Here is a 13691-nt window from a genome sequence, read left to right as displayed (position 1 = left end):
AGTTATTTTCTAATTTTTTTCATAGTATTTAATCACTACCTACAATTATCAAGTTAATTTGTTGTTTATTGACTGTCTCTCGTTAGACTTTAAGTTCCATGAGGGGATAAACCTTGTCTACATGGTCATATTTGTATCCTAAGCACTTAGCATTTGTCAGCCTCATGGGGAATGACCAGGTAGGTAAGAAATACTATGCCACTGTTAAAAAAGAGACTGAGACAATGAAATACTATTCGGCCATAAAAAAGAAGAAAATCTTACCCTTTGTGACAGCATGGATGGACCTGGAGAGCACTATGCTAAGTAAAATAAGCCAGTCAGAGAAAGTCAAGTACCATATGATTTCACTCATATGTGGAATCTAATGAAGAAAATAAAGTAACAAATAAAACAGAAACAGACTCATAGAGAACAGAGTCTGGGAGGAGGGGAAGGTTGCTAGGCTGGGTGAAAAAGGTGAAGGGATTAAGCAAAAAAATTCAAACCAAAACAAAAGACATAGACACAGACAATAGTATGGTGATTACTAGAGGGAAAGGGGGTCAGGGAGTGGAGGGGGGGCAGAAGAAGGTATAGAAGGGTAAATGGTGATAGAAGGGGACTTGAGTTGGGATAGTGAACACACAATACAATATACAGATGATATATTATAGAATTGTACACCTGAAACATATAATTTTATTAACCAATGTCGCCCCAATAAGTTAAAAAAAACAAACAAAAAAGAGATTGAGGTAGAATACCACTCCACCTCCCTCAATCCCCCTTACCTTTTTCTTTTCTATAGATACAACACCTTCTAATACATAATTCACTTATTTATGATATTGTTAATTGGGTAATAGTTTTCAAATACTAGAAAACTATTTACAAGCTTTTGTGCTATTCACAATGAAAACTGTGTGTACATTACACAGTTTTGTTTGCTCTCTATTAACATTTAATCCACCATTAGATTTAGGTAATAACAAAGAAATAAATTGATAACCTAAAAATAAAAAGGCCTTTCAAAGTGAGAGGCAAATAAGAATCAATATTTACTTGAGATCAGTAAGAATAGCTATTTGGGAATCAATTCAGGTGGAGGCCCAAATAATGTTCTGATTAATAGACAAAAGCAAAGGGTATTTATGAGAAAAGGAGGAGGAACAATTAACATTAATAGAAGGAAAGCATTTCTATGGTGAAGATAACATAATATAGTGACACTAATTCTAAACAATGTTTTAAATTTTCAGTCAGGTAGTCAGTCATCAGTTATAAGACCTGCTTTTTAAATTATTTTTGCAAACAATTTTTTGGGAAACAAAGTTGCTTCGGCCCAGTTGAAAGGTTATTTTGCCTTTTTAACATTCTAAGGTTTGAGACATAAGACATGCAAGGCAGTTCCTCTGGCATTGCAGCTCCAGCTCCATTTATATATATATAACTCCAGCTCCATTTTAAAGTGGCTCCATTTTTAATTTTTATTGTTTACAAAATCAAATACAATAGAGATAAGCAGCCCTAAAAGCACAGAAAATGGTAAAATGTAGTAAAATGATTAGGAAATGATGAGTTTAGTTTTCAATATAGTTTATTTCATTGTAAGGTTGTATAATATAATTTTTCTAAATAGCTGCATTTAATAACCAATTTTCAAATTCCTGATAAATTCAACAACTGACTTTTGTAAACCAGTATGAGATGGCTCCAGCACACTATTGGTTGTCTTCTTATTGAGTTGAAAAAGTTCTTTATGTATTCTGGATCATCATTGTCTAATAGTACTTTCTGTGACAATGGAAATGTTCTATACTTGTGCACTGTCCATATGATATCCGCTAGCCACACGTGGCTATTGAGCACTTAAAATGTGGCTAGTACAAACTGAATTTTTATTTTATTTTATTTAAACATTTATATACCTAGTACTGAAAAGCACAGCACCAGACATAGCAAGAAACGACTCTCCCTATTTGGGATAATAACATCTGGGGCACTAATAATGATAATAAGAATACCATATTGTGCATACTTCATGTGTTCATAATAGTTAAAGCACAGACTATGGAGTCAAACTTCGTGGGTTCAAATCTTTCAGTTCTCTTCTCTATAAAATGGAATAACACTGCACACTCACAGAGTGGTGACGGAGAGTAAATAGTGTGGGTAGACCGCTTAGTACACTGTCGGGCTATCCTGTTAACCTTCAATAAATGGAGTTAGTTATTATTTGGTTCTTAGATAAGTCACTTCCATTTTTGAGTCTGTTTCTTCGTAATCTTGTAAACTTTGGCTAATACGCTCCTCACAGTTATTAAAAAGGAGTCACCGAGTCAACAACACAAATGCCTTGCAAATCAGATAAAGTGTCAGTCATAGGTCTGTTATTAACAACCGAAACCATCTTTGGAGGAAAATGCCATAATTTTCCAAAGGGGAAAAAAATAACCCTCGAAAACCGCCCTTCCCCACCTGACCCTTCCCATTTCTTTAAAATTGGCCGGGCTGAAGAGACAACTCAGTGCCAGACGACCGACCAATCAGAGGAGGCCCCGTCTCGGGCCCGCCCCGAAGCCCTGTCCAATAGCGTCGCGGTAGCGCCCGGAATAGGACGGTTGCGGGGCGGCCGGTTCCAAGTCTGCCCGGGCGCCGGGGGAAGTGGGCCTGTACGTGAGCACCGCAGGGCCCTTTTCGCGCGAGGACTGGAATTTCAGCCGCGGCACAGGGAGTAGCCCGGCCCAGCGGGACGGCGGGCACTGACCTGTCCCTGGAGCCCATCTCAGCACGCGGAGACAGCCGCGAGTCCCCGGCGTCCCCTCCGGCGCGCTCCTGGAGCCACTTGCCCGAGCGGAAGTCAGCCTGCGGTTCGGGCCCTTCTGGGACCTGCTCGGAGGAATGGCGCCGCCGGGTGAGGTGTTGCGCATGGCTCGACGGCCGGGCCCCGCGGACGGCGCGCCTCGGCAGCTGGGCCGGCGCCTGCGGGAGGCTAGTGTTCGCCACTCGGGAGCCGGCCAGGCGGGGTCCCCTCCCTCTGCGGGACTGGGGCATGGGCTCCGGCTCTCTGGGGGCTGAGGGTCTGACAGGGGGCTGGCGAGCGGGTGGGAGTGCACGGTACCTAAGGAGGGGTGGGGAGTGGGTGCGGCGTCGAGCTACGGGTACCCCCGAGGACCAACCGGGGGACCGCGGCGGTGGTTAACCCCAGGTCTGGTTTCTCTCATTCATTTGACTCGCGCCAGTCGGCCTAAGAGTGAGCTTTTGGCCAAATCACCCGTTGGGCCATAATTTCCTTTATAGCGAAAGTGGCAACAACAACAAAAGTGACCTCTCTGGGAGCTTAGAGCATTAGTTCTTAAATTAGATTCTCCTGGTGCAAACTTGTTGTCCGCCACGTATTCGTTATACATAATCCCACCGCAAATTACTTAACCCCTGTGCACCTCAGTTTCTCATCTATATAACCGATTACATTACCCATGGTCTGCCTCGTACATTGCTGTATTAATGAGATAATCCACGTGCATAGTTTAGAACAGTATGTGTCGCTAAGTAAGCACTCAGTAGAAGTTATCTGCATCGCTAGTTAACCAGTGGTCACTGCAGGATCGCATCTCATGTTGTCTAACCTCAACTTGGGAAATGTGTACTGTTGTTATTTATACTTGACAGACGGGAGGGAATAGGGAATCCCAAGAAGGGAAGTAACTTGCCCAAGGTACCAATGAATGTCAGTGGCTTACTGCTCTTTTTTAAAAAGAAGTTGAGAGTAATAGAGGTGTTAACAAAAATTTGGATTCAAACTGCATGCAGTTTGATTCTCAGTTAGTTATGTGTGTCTTAGGGCAGCTAACTACTTCTGAGTCTCAATTTCTTGGTTTGTAAATTGCACTCACTTGGGTGTTGGGATTAATGACTCAGTGCTTGCAAAGTACTTAGCTTAGTATGGGCATACCTAACTCGTGTTAAGTGTGCAAATTTTAGCCAAGAAAGTTACTGTTATCAGTAATGGCAGGTGGGAAGATTAGGATTCTGACACAGAAACTGTATTGGGGGAATTGACATTCCCCTATTCTAGCTGGGAAAATGCTGCATAAATCATAGTTATTCTAGATCTTAGTCATTCACTAGATCTTAATGTATTGAGTACATGCATGTACACAAGGCACTGAGGATTCAGCATTAATATCTTGACTCCTCATTCTCTCATATCTTTCTATCCATTAGCAAATCTGGCTTTAACTATGAATTTTAGCCAGACTGACCACTTCTCACTGCCTCTTGCTCATACCACCATCAGTTTTTACTTGAATTATGGTAATAGTCTCCTAATTGGTATCTCTCTTTACGTCCCTGGTCCTGTATAGTCTCAACACAGTATTCTTTATTCTCAACACAATGATCCTATAAAATGTAAGTCAAAGCACTACTCTGCTCAAAACTTTCTAGTGGCTCCCATCTTGCTCAGTAAAAGCCAAAATTCTTACAATGACTTACAAGGCCCTCCAGGTTTGGCCTCTATTATCTCTGTCACCTTGTCCCTATATCTCACCCTTTGCTTACTCCTCTTTAGCCTTACTATTCTCCTTGCTAATGTATAAAAACACCATATATACTCCTGATTCAGGATCTTTGAACTTGCTTTTCTTCTTGGGCTGTTTCCCTTCAAATATCTTTATGATTTTTTTTTTATCCTCACTCAATATTTTTCTATTTATCTTCAGATAGAGTGAGAGGGAAGAAGAGAGGGAGAGAGAGAAAAACATCGATGTGAGAGAGATACATTGATTGGTTTGCCTCCTGTACGCCCCATTCCAGGGATTGAGCCTGCAACCTGGGTATGTGCCCTGACCAGGAATCAAACCGGGACCTCTCAGTCCATGGAACGACGCTCAATCCACTGAGCCACACCAGCTGGGCTGTGTGTTTTTAATGAAAAGTAGAATGTTCCACTCCTAGAACTTTTTCCTGTTCCCTGGGCATAAAAGATGAGGATTAATTTTATTTCCATTTATTTAGCAATGTGACTTAATATTCCTTTGTGCCAGGCAATGTGCAAGACTTGGAAATATTGGAATGAATAAGAGACAGTTTATCCTCATGGAGCTTACAATTAGCTGAGGCATCAGACATTACACTATTATATTTGTAAGAAATTTAGAAGTACAGGTTGCTATGAGTGGATGTGGCAACAGTAACAATTTAGCTTACATGTAAATAACCCTTGTTAAATGTCAGTCACTATTCTAAGATCTTTGTATATTAACTCAAGTAGTGCTCTTAACCTTGAGGAAATTGAGGCACAGGCTGGCCACACTGTAATTGCCACAGTGCCATTGCTAATACATGGCAGAGTTAGGATTTAAATTTAGCTCCAGAGGCCATGTTTTTAACTATTTTATAGTACTGGTTTGGGACCTAATCCAAGGGAGGGCTATTAAAGGATTTCTTAAGGAAGAGATACTTGACTGGAATCTGAAAGTACAAATTAAGCTAAGTATAAGTAGGGGAAAACATGAAAAAGTGCTAGGCTGGTCCCTGGCCAGTTTTCTCAGTGGTTAGAGCGCTAGCCCAAGGACCCGAGTCCCAGGTTCGATTCTGGTCAAGGGCACATATCGCGGTTGTGTTTCCATCTCTGGCCCTTGTTGGATTCGTGTGGGAGGCAACCAGTCGATGTGTCTCTTTCACATTGATGTTTCTCTCTCTCCCTCTCCCTCCCTCCCACTCTGGCTGAAGATAAATGGAAAAATACCCTTGGGTGAGGATTTTTAAAAAATTTACTGGGTGAGAAACAGAAAGGGGGCCAGAAAGCCACAGATGGAAGGAAGAGACCTGGTTGAGAGGTGGGCAAGGCCGTGATGAGGATTCAGGGTTGGGTCTGTCCTGAGAGGCATAGGTGTTGCTAATGTACTTGAAATGGGAATGGTGTGATGAGTTCTGTGTTTTAGATACACGGAAACTGCTGGGAGAACTGTCCTTCAGATTGTTGAAGAGAATTCCCACCACTTCCCCAAGGCTTCTGTCCAGTTTAAACCTCCCAGTTCCCTCACCCTTCCTCACATGATTTGGTTCCTAGACCTCAGTGGGCATCATCATTGAAACTCTGTGTAGAACTTTGAAATAGTATGGAGTGTGTTTAATAGTCATTTTCCCCCCAAGTTTCAAGCACTGTCTTCCTATTGGCTCTGACAATCACAACCAGTGCCCAAGCTCTGACGCTCACTCACTACCTCACCAAGCATGATGTGGAAAGACTTAAAGCTTCTCTGGACCGTCCTTTCACAACTTTAGAATCTGCTTTCTACTCCATCGTGGGACTTAGCAGCCTTGGTGCTCGGGTGCCAGATGTAAAGGTAAGGCTCTTTTTGTCTTGGCCTTATCCCTTCACTATATTCCTTAGGGAACTTCATAACTACTTTTTGCTAGTTTGAGGATAACAAAGGTTAATACAATATAGTAAATACTTACATCAGTTGGACAGATTTTTTGTTTTTTTTAATGCCTAGTTATGTTTAGGATCTTGTCAGGTGTTTTAGCAGAATATAGAGAAGACCAAGTCATAGATCTTCTATAAAGTTTAACTACAGCTCTGAGTAGATTGTACAATACCATATGTGCTTGTTAAGTGCCCTGTATGTGTGGCTAATAAATAGTAAAGGATTTCAAGATAGGGGGGCATTCACATTTATTAAATAATCACTATCTCTGCATCAGCAATTTTTATGTGAATCTTTGATGAATAAAATGCATCATGAGTAAAACCTTTTCTGGATTTAGGAACAGTCTTAAGTGAATTTATGTTTTATTCATCAGAGTAGCATGGATAGCTAAGAAATCAGGGCCAGGTTTCTCATATATGAGCCTTCTGTATTAACTTTCTATAGCTGCACAACAAATGATCATACACTTAGCAATTTAACACAATACTCATTTATTAGCTAATTGCTCAGTAGGTCAGAAGTCCAGGCAGGCTTGGTTGGGCTCTCTGCTTCGTGTCTCAGATTCAAAATACAGGTGTTGGTCAGGCTGGGCTCTTATTTGGAGGCTCTAGGGAAGAATCTGCTTCAAGTTTCTTCAGGTTGTTGACAGAATCCACTGCCTTGTGGATGTAAGTCTGAGGTTCCCATTTTCTTGCTGGCTTTCAGCTAAGGACTACTCTCTGCTTCTCAATGTCACCCACATTTCTTCTTACGTGACCCTCTCCCCATGTATATCAGTGATGGCTTATTGAGTCCTTCTTACTATTCAGATTTCTCTAATTCTTCTGCCACCAGCCAGAGGAACTTTGTGCTATTAAAGGGCTTACCTGTTTGGGTCAGGACTGCCTGAATAATCTCTGAATTTTAAGGTCAGCTGACTTGAAGTGTTTTTTGTTTTGCTTTCGTTAATTCTCACCTGAGGATATTTTTCCATTGATTTTTAGATAGAGTGGGAGGGAGAGAAACATCAGTGTGAGAGAGACACATACATTAATTGGTTGCCTCCTGCATAATTCCTACCAACCCTGACTAGGGCCAGGATCGAACCTACAACCCAGGTATGTACCATTCATTGACTGAGAATTGAACCCTTGAGCCTTTAGTCCCCTGGCCGATGCCCTAACTGCTGAGCTAAACTGGCCTGACTTGGGGTATTTTTGTTTGTTTGTTACTTTGTTTTCAATCCTCACCCGAGGATATTTTTTCATTTTTGTTCAGATAGAGTGGAAGGGAGGGAGAGAAACATTGATATGAGAGAGACACATCGACTAGTTGCCTCCTGCACGACCCCTCAGGGGACGAACTGCATTTGAGGTATGTGCCCTTGATCAGAATTGAACCCGCGACTCATTGGTCTGTGGGCCAGCACTCCAACTGCTGAGCCAAACCAGCCAGGGCCTGACTTGGGGTTTTAATTACACCTGCAAAATCCCTTCATAGCAGTTTTTAGATTAATGTTTTGTTTTGTTTTTTTAATCCTCACCCGATGATATTCCATTTATCTTCAGATAGAATGGGAGGGAGGGAGGGGAGAGAGAGAGAGAAAGAGAGACATTGATGTGAGAGAGACACATCGATTGGTTGCCTCCTGGATGACCCCGACCAGGGCTGGGGACCAAACCGCAACCGAGGTACGTGTTCTTTTTTTTATTGATTTTTTTTTTTTTTTTTATCCTCACCCGAGGACATTTTTCCATTTTTTGTTCAGGTAGAGTGGGAGGGAGAGAGGGGAACAGAGAGAGAGAGAAACATCGATGTGAAAGGAACACATCGAGTGGCTGCCACCCGCACGACCAACCAGGGCCGGGGACAAACTGCAACCGAAGTACATGCCCTTAGCGGGAACCGAACCCGGGTCTCTCCAGACCGCAGGCCGACGCTCTAACCGCTGAGCCAAACTGGCCAGGGCGAGGTACGTGTTCTTGACCGGAATTGAACCCATGACTTTTTGGTCTGAGGGCTGATGCTCTAACCGCTGAGTCAAACTGGCCAGGGCTAGATTAATGTTTAAATGAATAATCAGTGGATGAAAATCTAAAGATGGCATCTTTTGAATTCTCCTATCCTTTCTTGTATTAGCAAAGAAATGACCCCAGATCTTAGTGGCTTATGACAAGTTTTTTTTTTTTTTCATACTGTATGGCCATCATGGGTCAGGCTGGAGCTTTGTTTCATTTTTCTTCAGTCCAGGATTTAGCCTGCTGGAGTAGTCTTTATCTGGAGCTTGTGCAGAGGGCACATGAAAACAAGGCTTTTAAAACTTCTGCTCAGAAGAACTATGTGGAACATCTTTTATCTTTCTCATTTTGTTAACCTAAAGTAAGTCATATGACCATGCCTGGGTTGACAGATCAGGGAAGTATAATACTTCAGAGAAGGAATGCATTTTATTTTATTTTATTTTGGAATATTTGTTCTAGTTCTGTGAAATACGCTATTGGTATCTTGATAGGAATTATGTTGACTCTCTAGATTGCTTTGGTAGTATGGACATTTTAATGTTGTTAATCCATGAATACAGTATATGCTTCCACTTAACTTGTGTCTTCTTCAGTTTCTTTCTTCAGTATCTTATAATTTTCTGAATATAGGTCTTTTACAATCTTGGTTAAATTTATTCCTAGGTATTTTATTCTTTTTGAAGTAATTGTGAATGGGATTGTTTTCTCATTTCCCTTTCTGTTAGTTCATTATTGGTATATAAAAATGCAACTGATTTCTGGGTATTTATTTTGTATCTTGCTACTTTACTGAATTCATTTATCAGTACTAGAAGTTTTTTGGTGGAATCTTTAGGGTTCTCTATATGACAGTTTTACTTCTTTCCAGTATGGATGCCTTTTATTTGTTTTTCTTGTCTGATTACTGTGGCTTGGACTTCCAGTTCTATGTTGAATAAGAATGGTGAAAGCAAACATCCCTGACTTGTTCCCTATCTTAAGGGAAACACTTGTAGTTTTTGCCCACTGAGTATGATGTTGGCTGTGGGTTTGTCATATATAGCCTTTATTATGTTCAGTTATGTTCCCTCTGAGAAGGAACGCATTTTAGTGACTAGTAACTCCTGTGATCCTCCCTGGCTCTGGTTTGCCCTTAGCTTTCTTCAATACTAATGGTTCTTTTCTGAGGAGAGTGGTGAGTAACCTCATCCACTCAATTGACAAATCAGCCCACTTTTAAACTCCTTATTCAGGGAGCAGTTATTTACTGAATAGCTGTGCTAGGCCCTTGGCACACAGTGATGAGCCAGTCATAACCACTGCCTTTAGAGAGCTTTCAGTCTACTGGGAGTTAAAAGAACAGCAACTCTTTTATTTCAACTCTTCGTTGTGGAAGTTTTCAAACATTCACAAAAGTAATGAGAACATATAATGAACCTTGTACCATGTGCCAACTTGAACATTTATTCATTTTACCATTTTTATTACATTTACTCTACCTCTGCCTTTTTATTTCATTTTTTTAATGGAGTGTTTTAAAGCAAATACCACGCATACCATTTTACTTGTATCTCTAATGGGAGCCTCTTCAGCATAATGACAGTCCTTTTATTTCATCTAGCAAAATTCACAATGATCCCTTTTTTTTCCCCAGGGCTAAATTTATCTTTATTGTTAAATGTATTACAGATGTCCCCCCTTATTTCCTCCCTTCACAATGATTCTTTAGTGTATTTTAATTCCTAGTCTATATTCAGTTATCTAGAATTATCTCAAAAAGTCTTGTTAGTTGGTTAGTTGCTTTGAATCAAAGTTTAAAGAAGGTCTACAGATTGCATTAGTTGATATCTTTCAAAACTCTTTTCATCTGTAACACTGTCCCCCAACCATTCCTTTTATTTATGGAACAAGCCAGGTCACTTGTCCCAGAGAATTTTTCACATTCTGCCTTTGATTAATTGTATCCTCATTCTGGTTTGTAAAAATTTTTTTATCCTCACCCGAGGACATTTTTGCATTTATCTTCAGATAGAGCAGGAGGGAGAGAGGGGGGAAGAGAGAGAGAGAGAGAAACATCGATCTGAGAGAGAGAGACATCGACTGGTTGCCACCCATACGACCCCATCCAGGGCTGGTGACAAACTGCAACCGAGGTACATGCCCTCAATGGGAACCGAACCTAGGTCTCTCTGGACCGTAGGCCGACGCTCTAACCGCTGAGCCAACCCGGCCACGGCTATACTTATTTTTTCTTAAAAAGAAGTTTTTCTTTAGAGATTGTAACATGCACTTTAATGTATCACAGTATACTTTGAATTATTTTGCCACATCATGAGTAAGAGAACCTTGTAACAGTATATTTCTATTTAAACTCCCATTATTGTGCTATTGTTGTCATACTTTTTACTTTTTTTTTTATCCTCACCCGAAGATATTTTTTGATATTTTGTTCAGATAGAGTGGGAGGGAGAGAGAGAGAGAGAAACATCGACGTGAAAGGAACACATCGAGTGGCTGCCACCCATACAACCCAACCAAGGCCGGGGACAAACTGCAACTGAGGTACGTGCCCTTAGCGGGAACCAAATCCGGGTCTCTCTGGACCGCAGGCCGACACTCTAACCACTGAGCCAAACTGGCCAGGGCCATACTTTTTACTTTTTTACAAGGGTCACAGCCTTGTGCTGTCGGTTGTCCAGTTTCTCATCTTCATACATTTTTTCAGTTTTATAATTATTTATGGCAGGGGGGTAAATTCAATACCTTTAATATTATCATGGCCAGAACTGATGTCTTTCAACCCATTGCAGTGGTTAATTCTTTCTGATGCTCCCATTTTTGCTAGCAGGCCAAAATGTCTGTGTGTGTATGTATTTTGTTTGTTTGGTTTTATGTCTTCCAGTTGACTTTGAGAGTTTCTATAGTCCTAGGCTTTTATATTTCCTGCCCCAGACTAAATCAGTCATTACTATTATTTATTAAATGTCTTATTATGTGCCAGATACAATGGATATTATTTTGAATTGTCTTAATTTTGTATGGTTAGAAATATTTTGTAATAAAGGAGAAAATGTGAGCCCAGAGAGCTTAAGTAAATTTATTGCGCAATGTTTGCCAGCTATCATCTGAATACCATATGGCAGAGGGGTTGACAAATTGTGGTCTCCAAGGTCAAATCCTGCTTGAAGCATTTTTTGGAATGAAGTTTTATTGGAATACAGCCATGCCCATTCATTTACATATTGTCTATGGATGCCTTTGCCCTTTAACAGTAGGGTTGAGTAGTACTAAAGAGACTGTCTGACCCCAAAAGCCTAAAATATTTACTCTTTTGGCCCCTCACAGAAAGTTTGCTAATCTCTGCTCTATGGGATCCATGCATATTCAGATTTCTTAGTCTTGCCCAGTGTTTTTTTCCTCTGCGTGTCTATATTAAGGAAACGGATTTTTTCTCATGATCACACTCCTATAAACTCTCTAGGTGAATGTACTTCCTAATAAAATTAGTTTAGCTCAAAAGCAAGTGCACAAGCATCAGAGTCAGCCCAAGTTTTAAATTTTGATGCCACCTCTCTGTAAAATGTGAGTTATGATGACTTCTTCACTGGGTCATTATAAAGTTAAAGTGAAATCCTATTATGCCTAGTAATATGCTTTATTTAGGTGACTTCAGACAATGTCTGGTACAGAATTTGTACTGTACAGAAGCTTGCAGTGTCAGCAGATGGCCTGGTGGAGAGAGATAACAAATTGGGAAAGTAGTGGAGTAGTCTTGACTAGTAGAGGTTTTATATATAAGGTGTAGGTGATAAAATGGGAATATTAGGTTAATGTTAAATATTGGCAGAATCAATGCCAGATGAGATTTCTGCTGGTGATTTTCAAACTTCTATAGTACCATGGTATTCAGTCTAGGGAGATTATGGAGTGACACTCTCACTTTACCAGAGCAATACCTTTTTATCTGTCTCATGATTTGGAATTCCACATGGATTTAAATTGAACACATATCCCTAAATGTGTTCTTTGCTAATGTCATGAATTTGAGGATATGTTGGTCAGGCTGAAGATTTAGATTGAAGCCATTCACATAGTGGCAGTGCAGTGTGATTTGGGTAATTGTATGATTAGGCTAGCTGTGGCTTTATGTTTATAATCCAGATTCTAAAGTCAGGCTGCTTGGCCCTGGCCAGGTAGCTCAGGTGGTTAACGTCATCCCGGTACACCAAGGTGAAAAGGAACTGAAGCCACCCATCAAGAGCCACCCATCAAGGTGTGTAAGCCACCTTGAAAGTATATCCTCCGGTTCCAGTCAAGATTACAGATGAATGCAGCCTTGCTGACATCTGACTACAATATAAAGAGAGACTCTAGCCTTGGCAGGGTAGCTGAGTTGGTCAGAAGAGTCATCCCGACGGTGCACCAAGGTTGTAAATTCAATCCCTAGTCAGGGCACATACAAGAAGCAACCAGTGAACAACAAATCAATGTTTCTCTCTCTCTCTCTCTCTCTCTCTCCCTCCCTTCCTCTCTAAAATAAATCAATAAAAATAAATAAAGTCAAGCTGCTAGGCTTCAACTTCACAGCTATACAATTGAGTCACCTGTGCAGCTTACCGAACCTTTCAGAATCTTTGTTTTCTCATCTGTAAGGGGGAGATAATAGTAGTACTCAGCTTACAGCTGATGTATATAGGTTAGCTAGCTTGGTGATGACATGTGGTGAGTATGTAATAAGTATTAGCTCTTATCATAGTACTTTATGTAGAGTAGTGGTTAATGTACATTGATTGACATTTTATTTTTTTGCAAACTGTCATTCCCATTGCTGGGTAATCAACAAATATTTGTTGAATGAATTAATTGTAAACTTGAGCTTTTTGGTTGTCCAGAGCAACTGGAGTAGAGGTGTGTGGGGAAATGTGGTAAGAAGTACACATGGGAAAGTGAGCCTGGTTACAAAGAACCTGGTGTGGGACTCCCTTGATAACACGACACAGTAACACAAAGTCTGGTGAGGTTACAAAGCATAGTCTGAGAGGAGACAAGAGTAGTTGGGAGCTATTCGTGAAGGAAACAAAGGAGAGAAGAGGGCAGATGAGAGTGAGGTTACTGCCTTTTCAATAGGATTTGGTTCAGGGAGTTGTAGGGAAGAGTGGATGGAGGAAAGCACTGATGTTCTTTATGTAGGAGGACATTTAGATAATTGGAGTATTAGCACAGGGCACAAAAAGTTGGGGAAATGGGCGTTTAGGGGATGATTTTCAGCTTTTGGGAAAATGAGTCTGGT

General features: G+C 40.9%; 2 protein-coding genes across 4 annotated transcripts in view; one reads left to right on the top strand and one right to left on the bottom strand.

Moving 5' to 3' along the window:
• MROH8 (maestro heat like repeat family member 8) overlaps positions 1 to 3036 on the bottom strand; it is a 53473-nt gene extending 50437 nt beyond the window's left edge. The window contains exon 1 of the mRNA XM_036244516.1: positions 2750 to 3036. Coding sequence (XP_036100409.1) covers positions 2750 to 3036 — 287 coding nt within the window. The remainder of the gene's footprint in view (positions 1 to 2749) is intronic.
• RPN2 (ribophorin II) overlaps positions 2603 to 13691 on the top strand; it is a 61434-nt gene continuing 50345 nt past the window's right edge. For 2 of the 3 annotated variants that reach the window (XM_036244517.1, XM_036244518.1), the window contains exons 1-2: positions 2603 to 2896; positions 6142 to 6335. In XM_036244517.1, the coding sequence (XP_036100410.1) occupies positions 2884 to 2896; positions 6142 to 6335 (207 nt within the window). In that variant the 5' untranslated portion in view covers positions 2603 to 2883. The remainder of the gene's footprint in view (positions 2897 to 6141; positions 6336 to 13691) is intronic. The other variant, XM_036244519.1, reaches the window with a different exon arrangement.

This window comes from Molossus molossus, unplaced genomic scaffold (genome assembly GCF_014108415.1).
Source record: "Molossus molossus isolate mMolMol1 unplaced genomic scaffold, mMolMol1.p scaffold_m16_p_6, whole genome shotgun sequence".
In the NCBI taxonomy this organism is placed as follows: Eukaryota; Metazoa; Chordata; class Mammalia; order Chiroptera; family Molossidae; genus Molossus; species Molossus molossus.
This window is presented reverse-complemented; position numbering and strand designations above follow the sequence as displayed.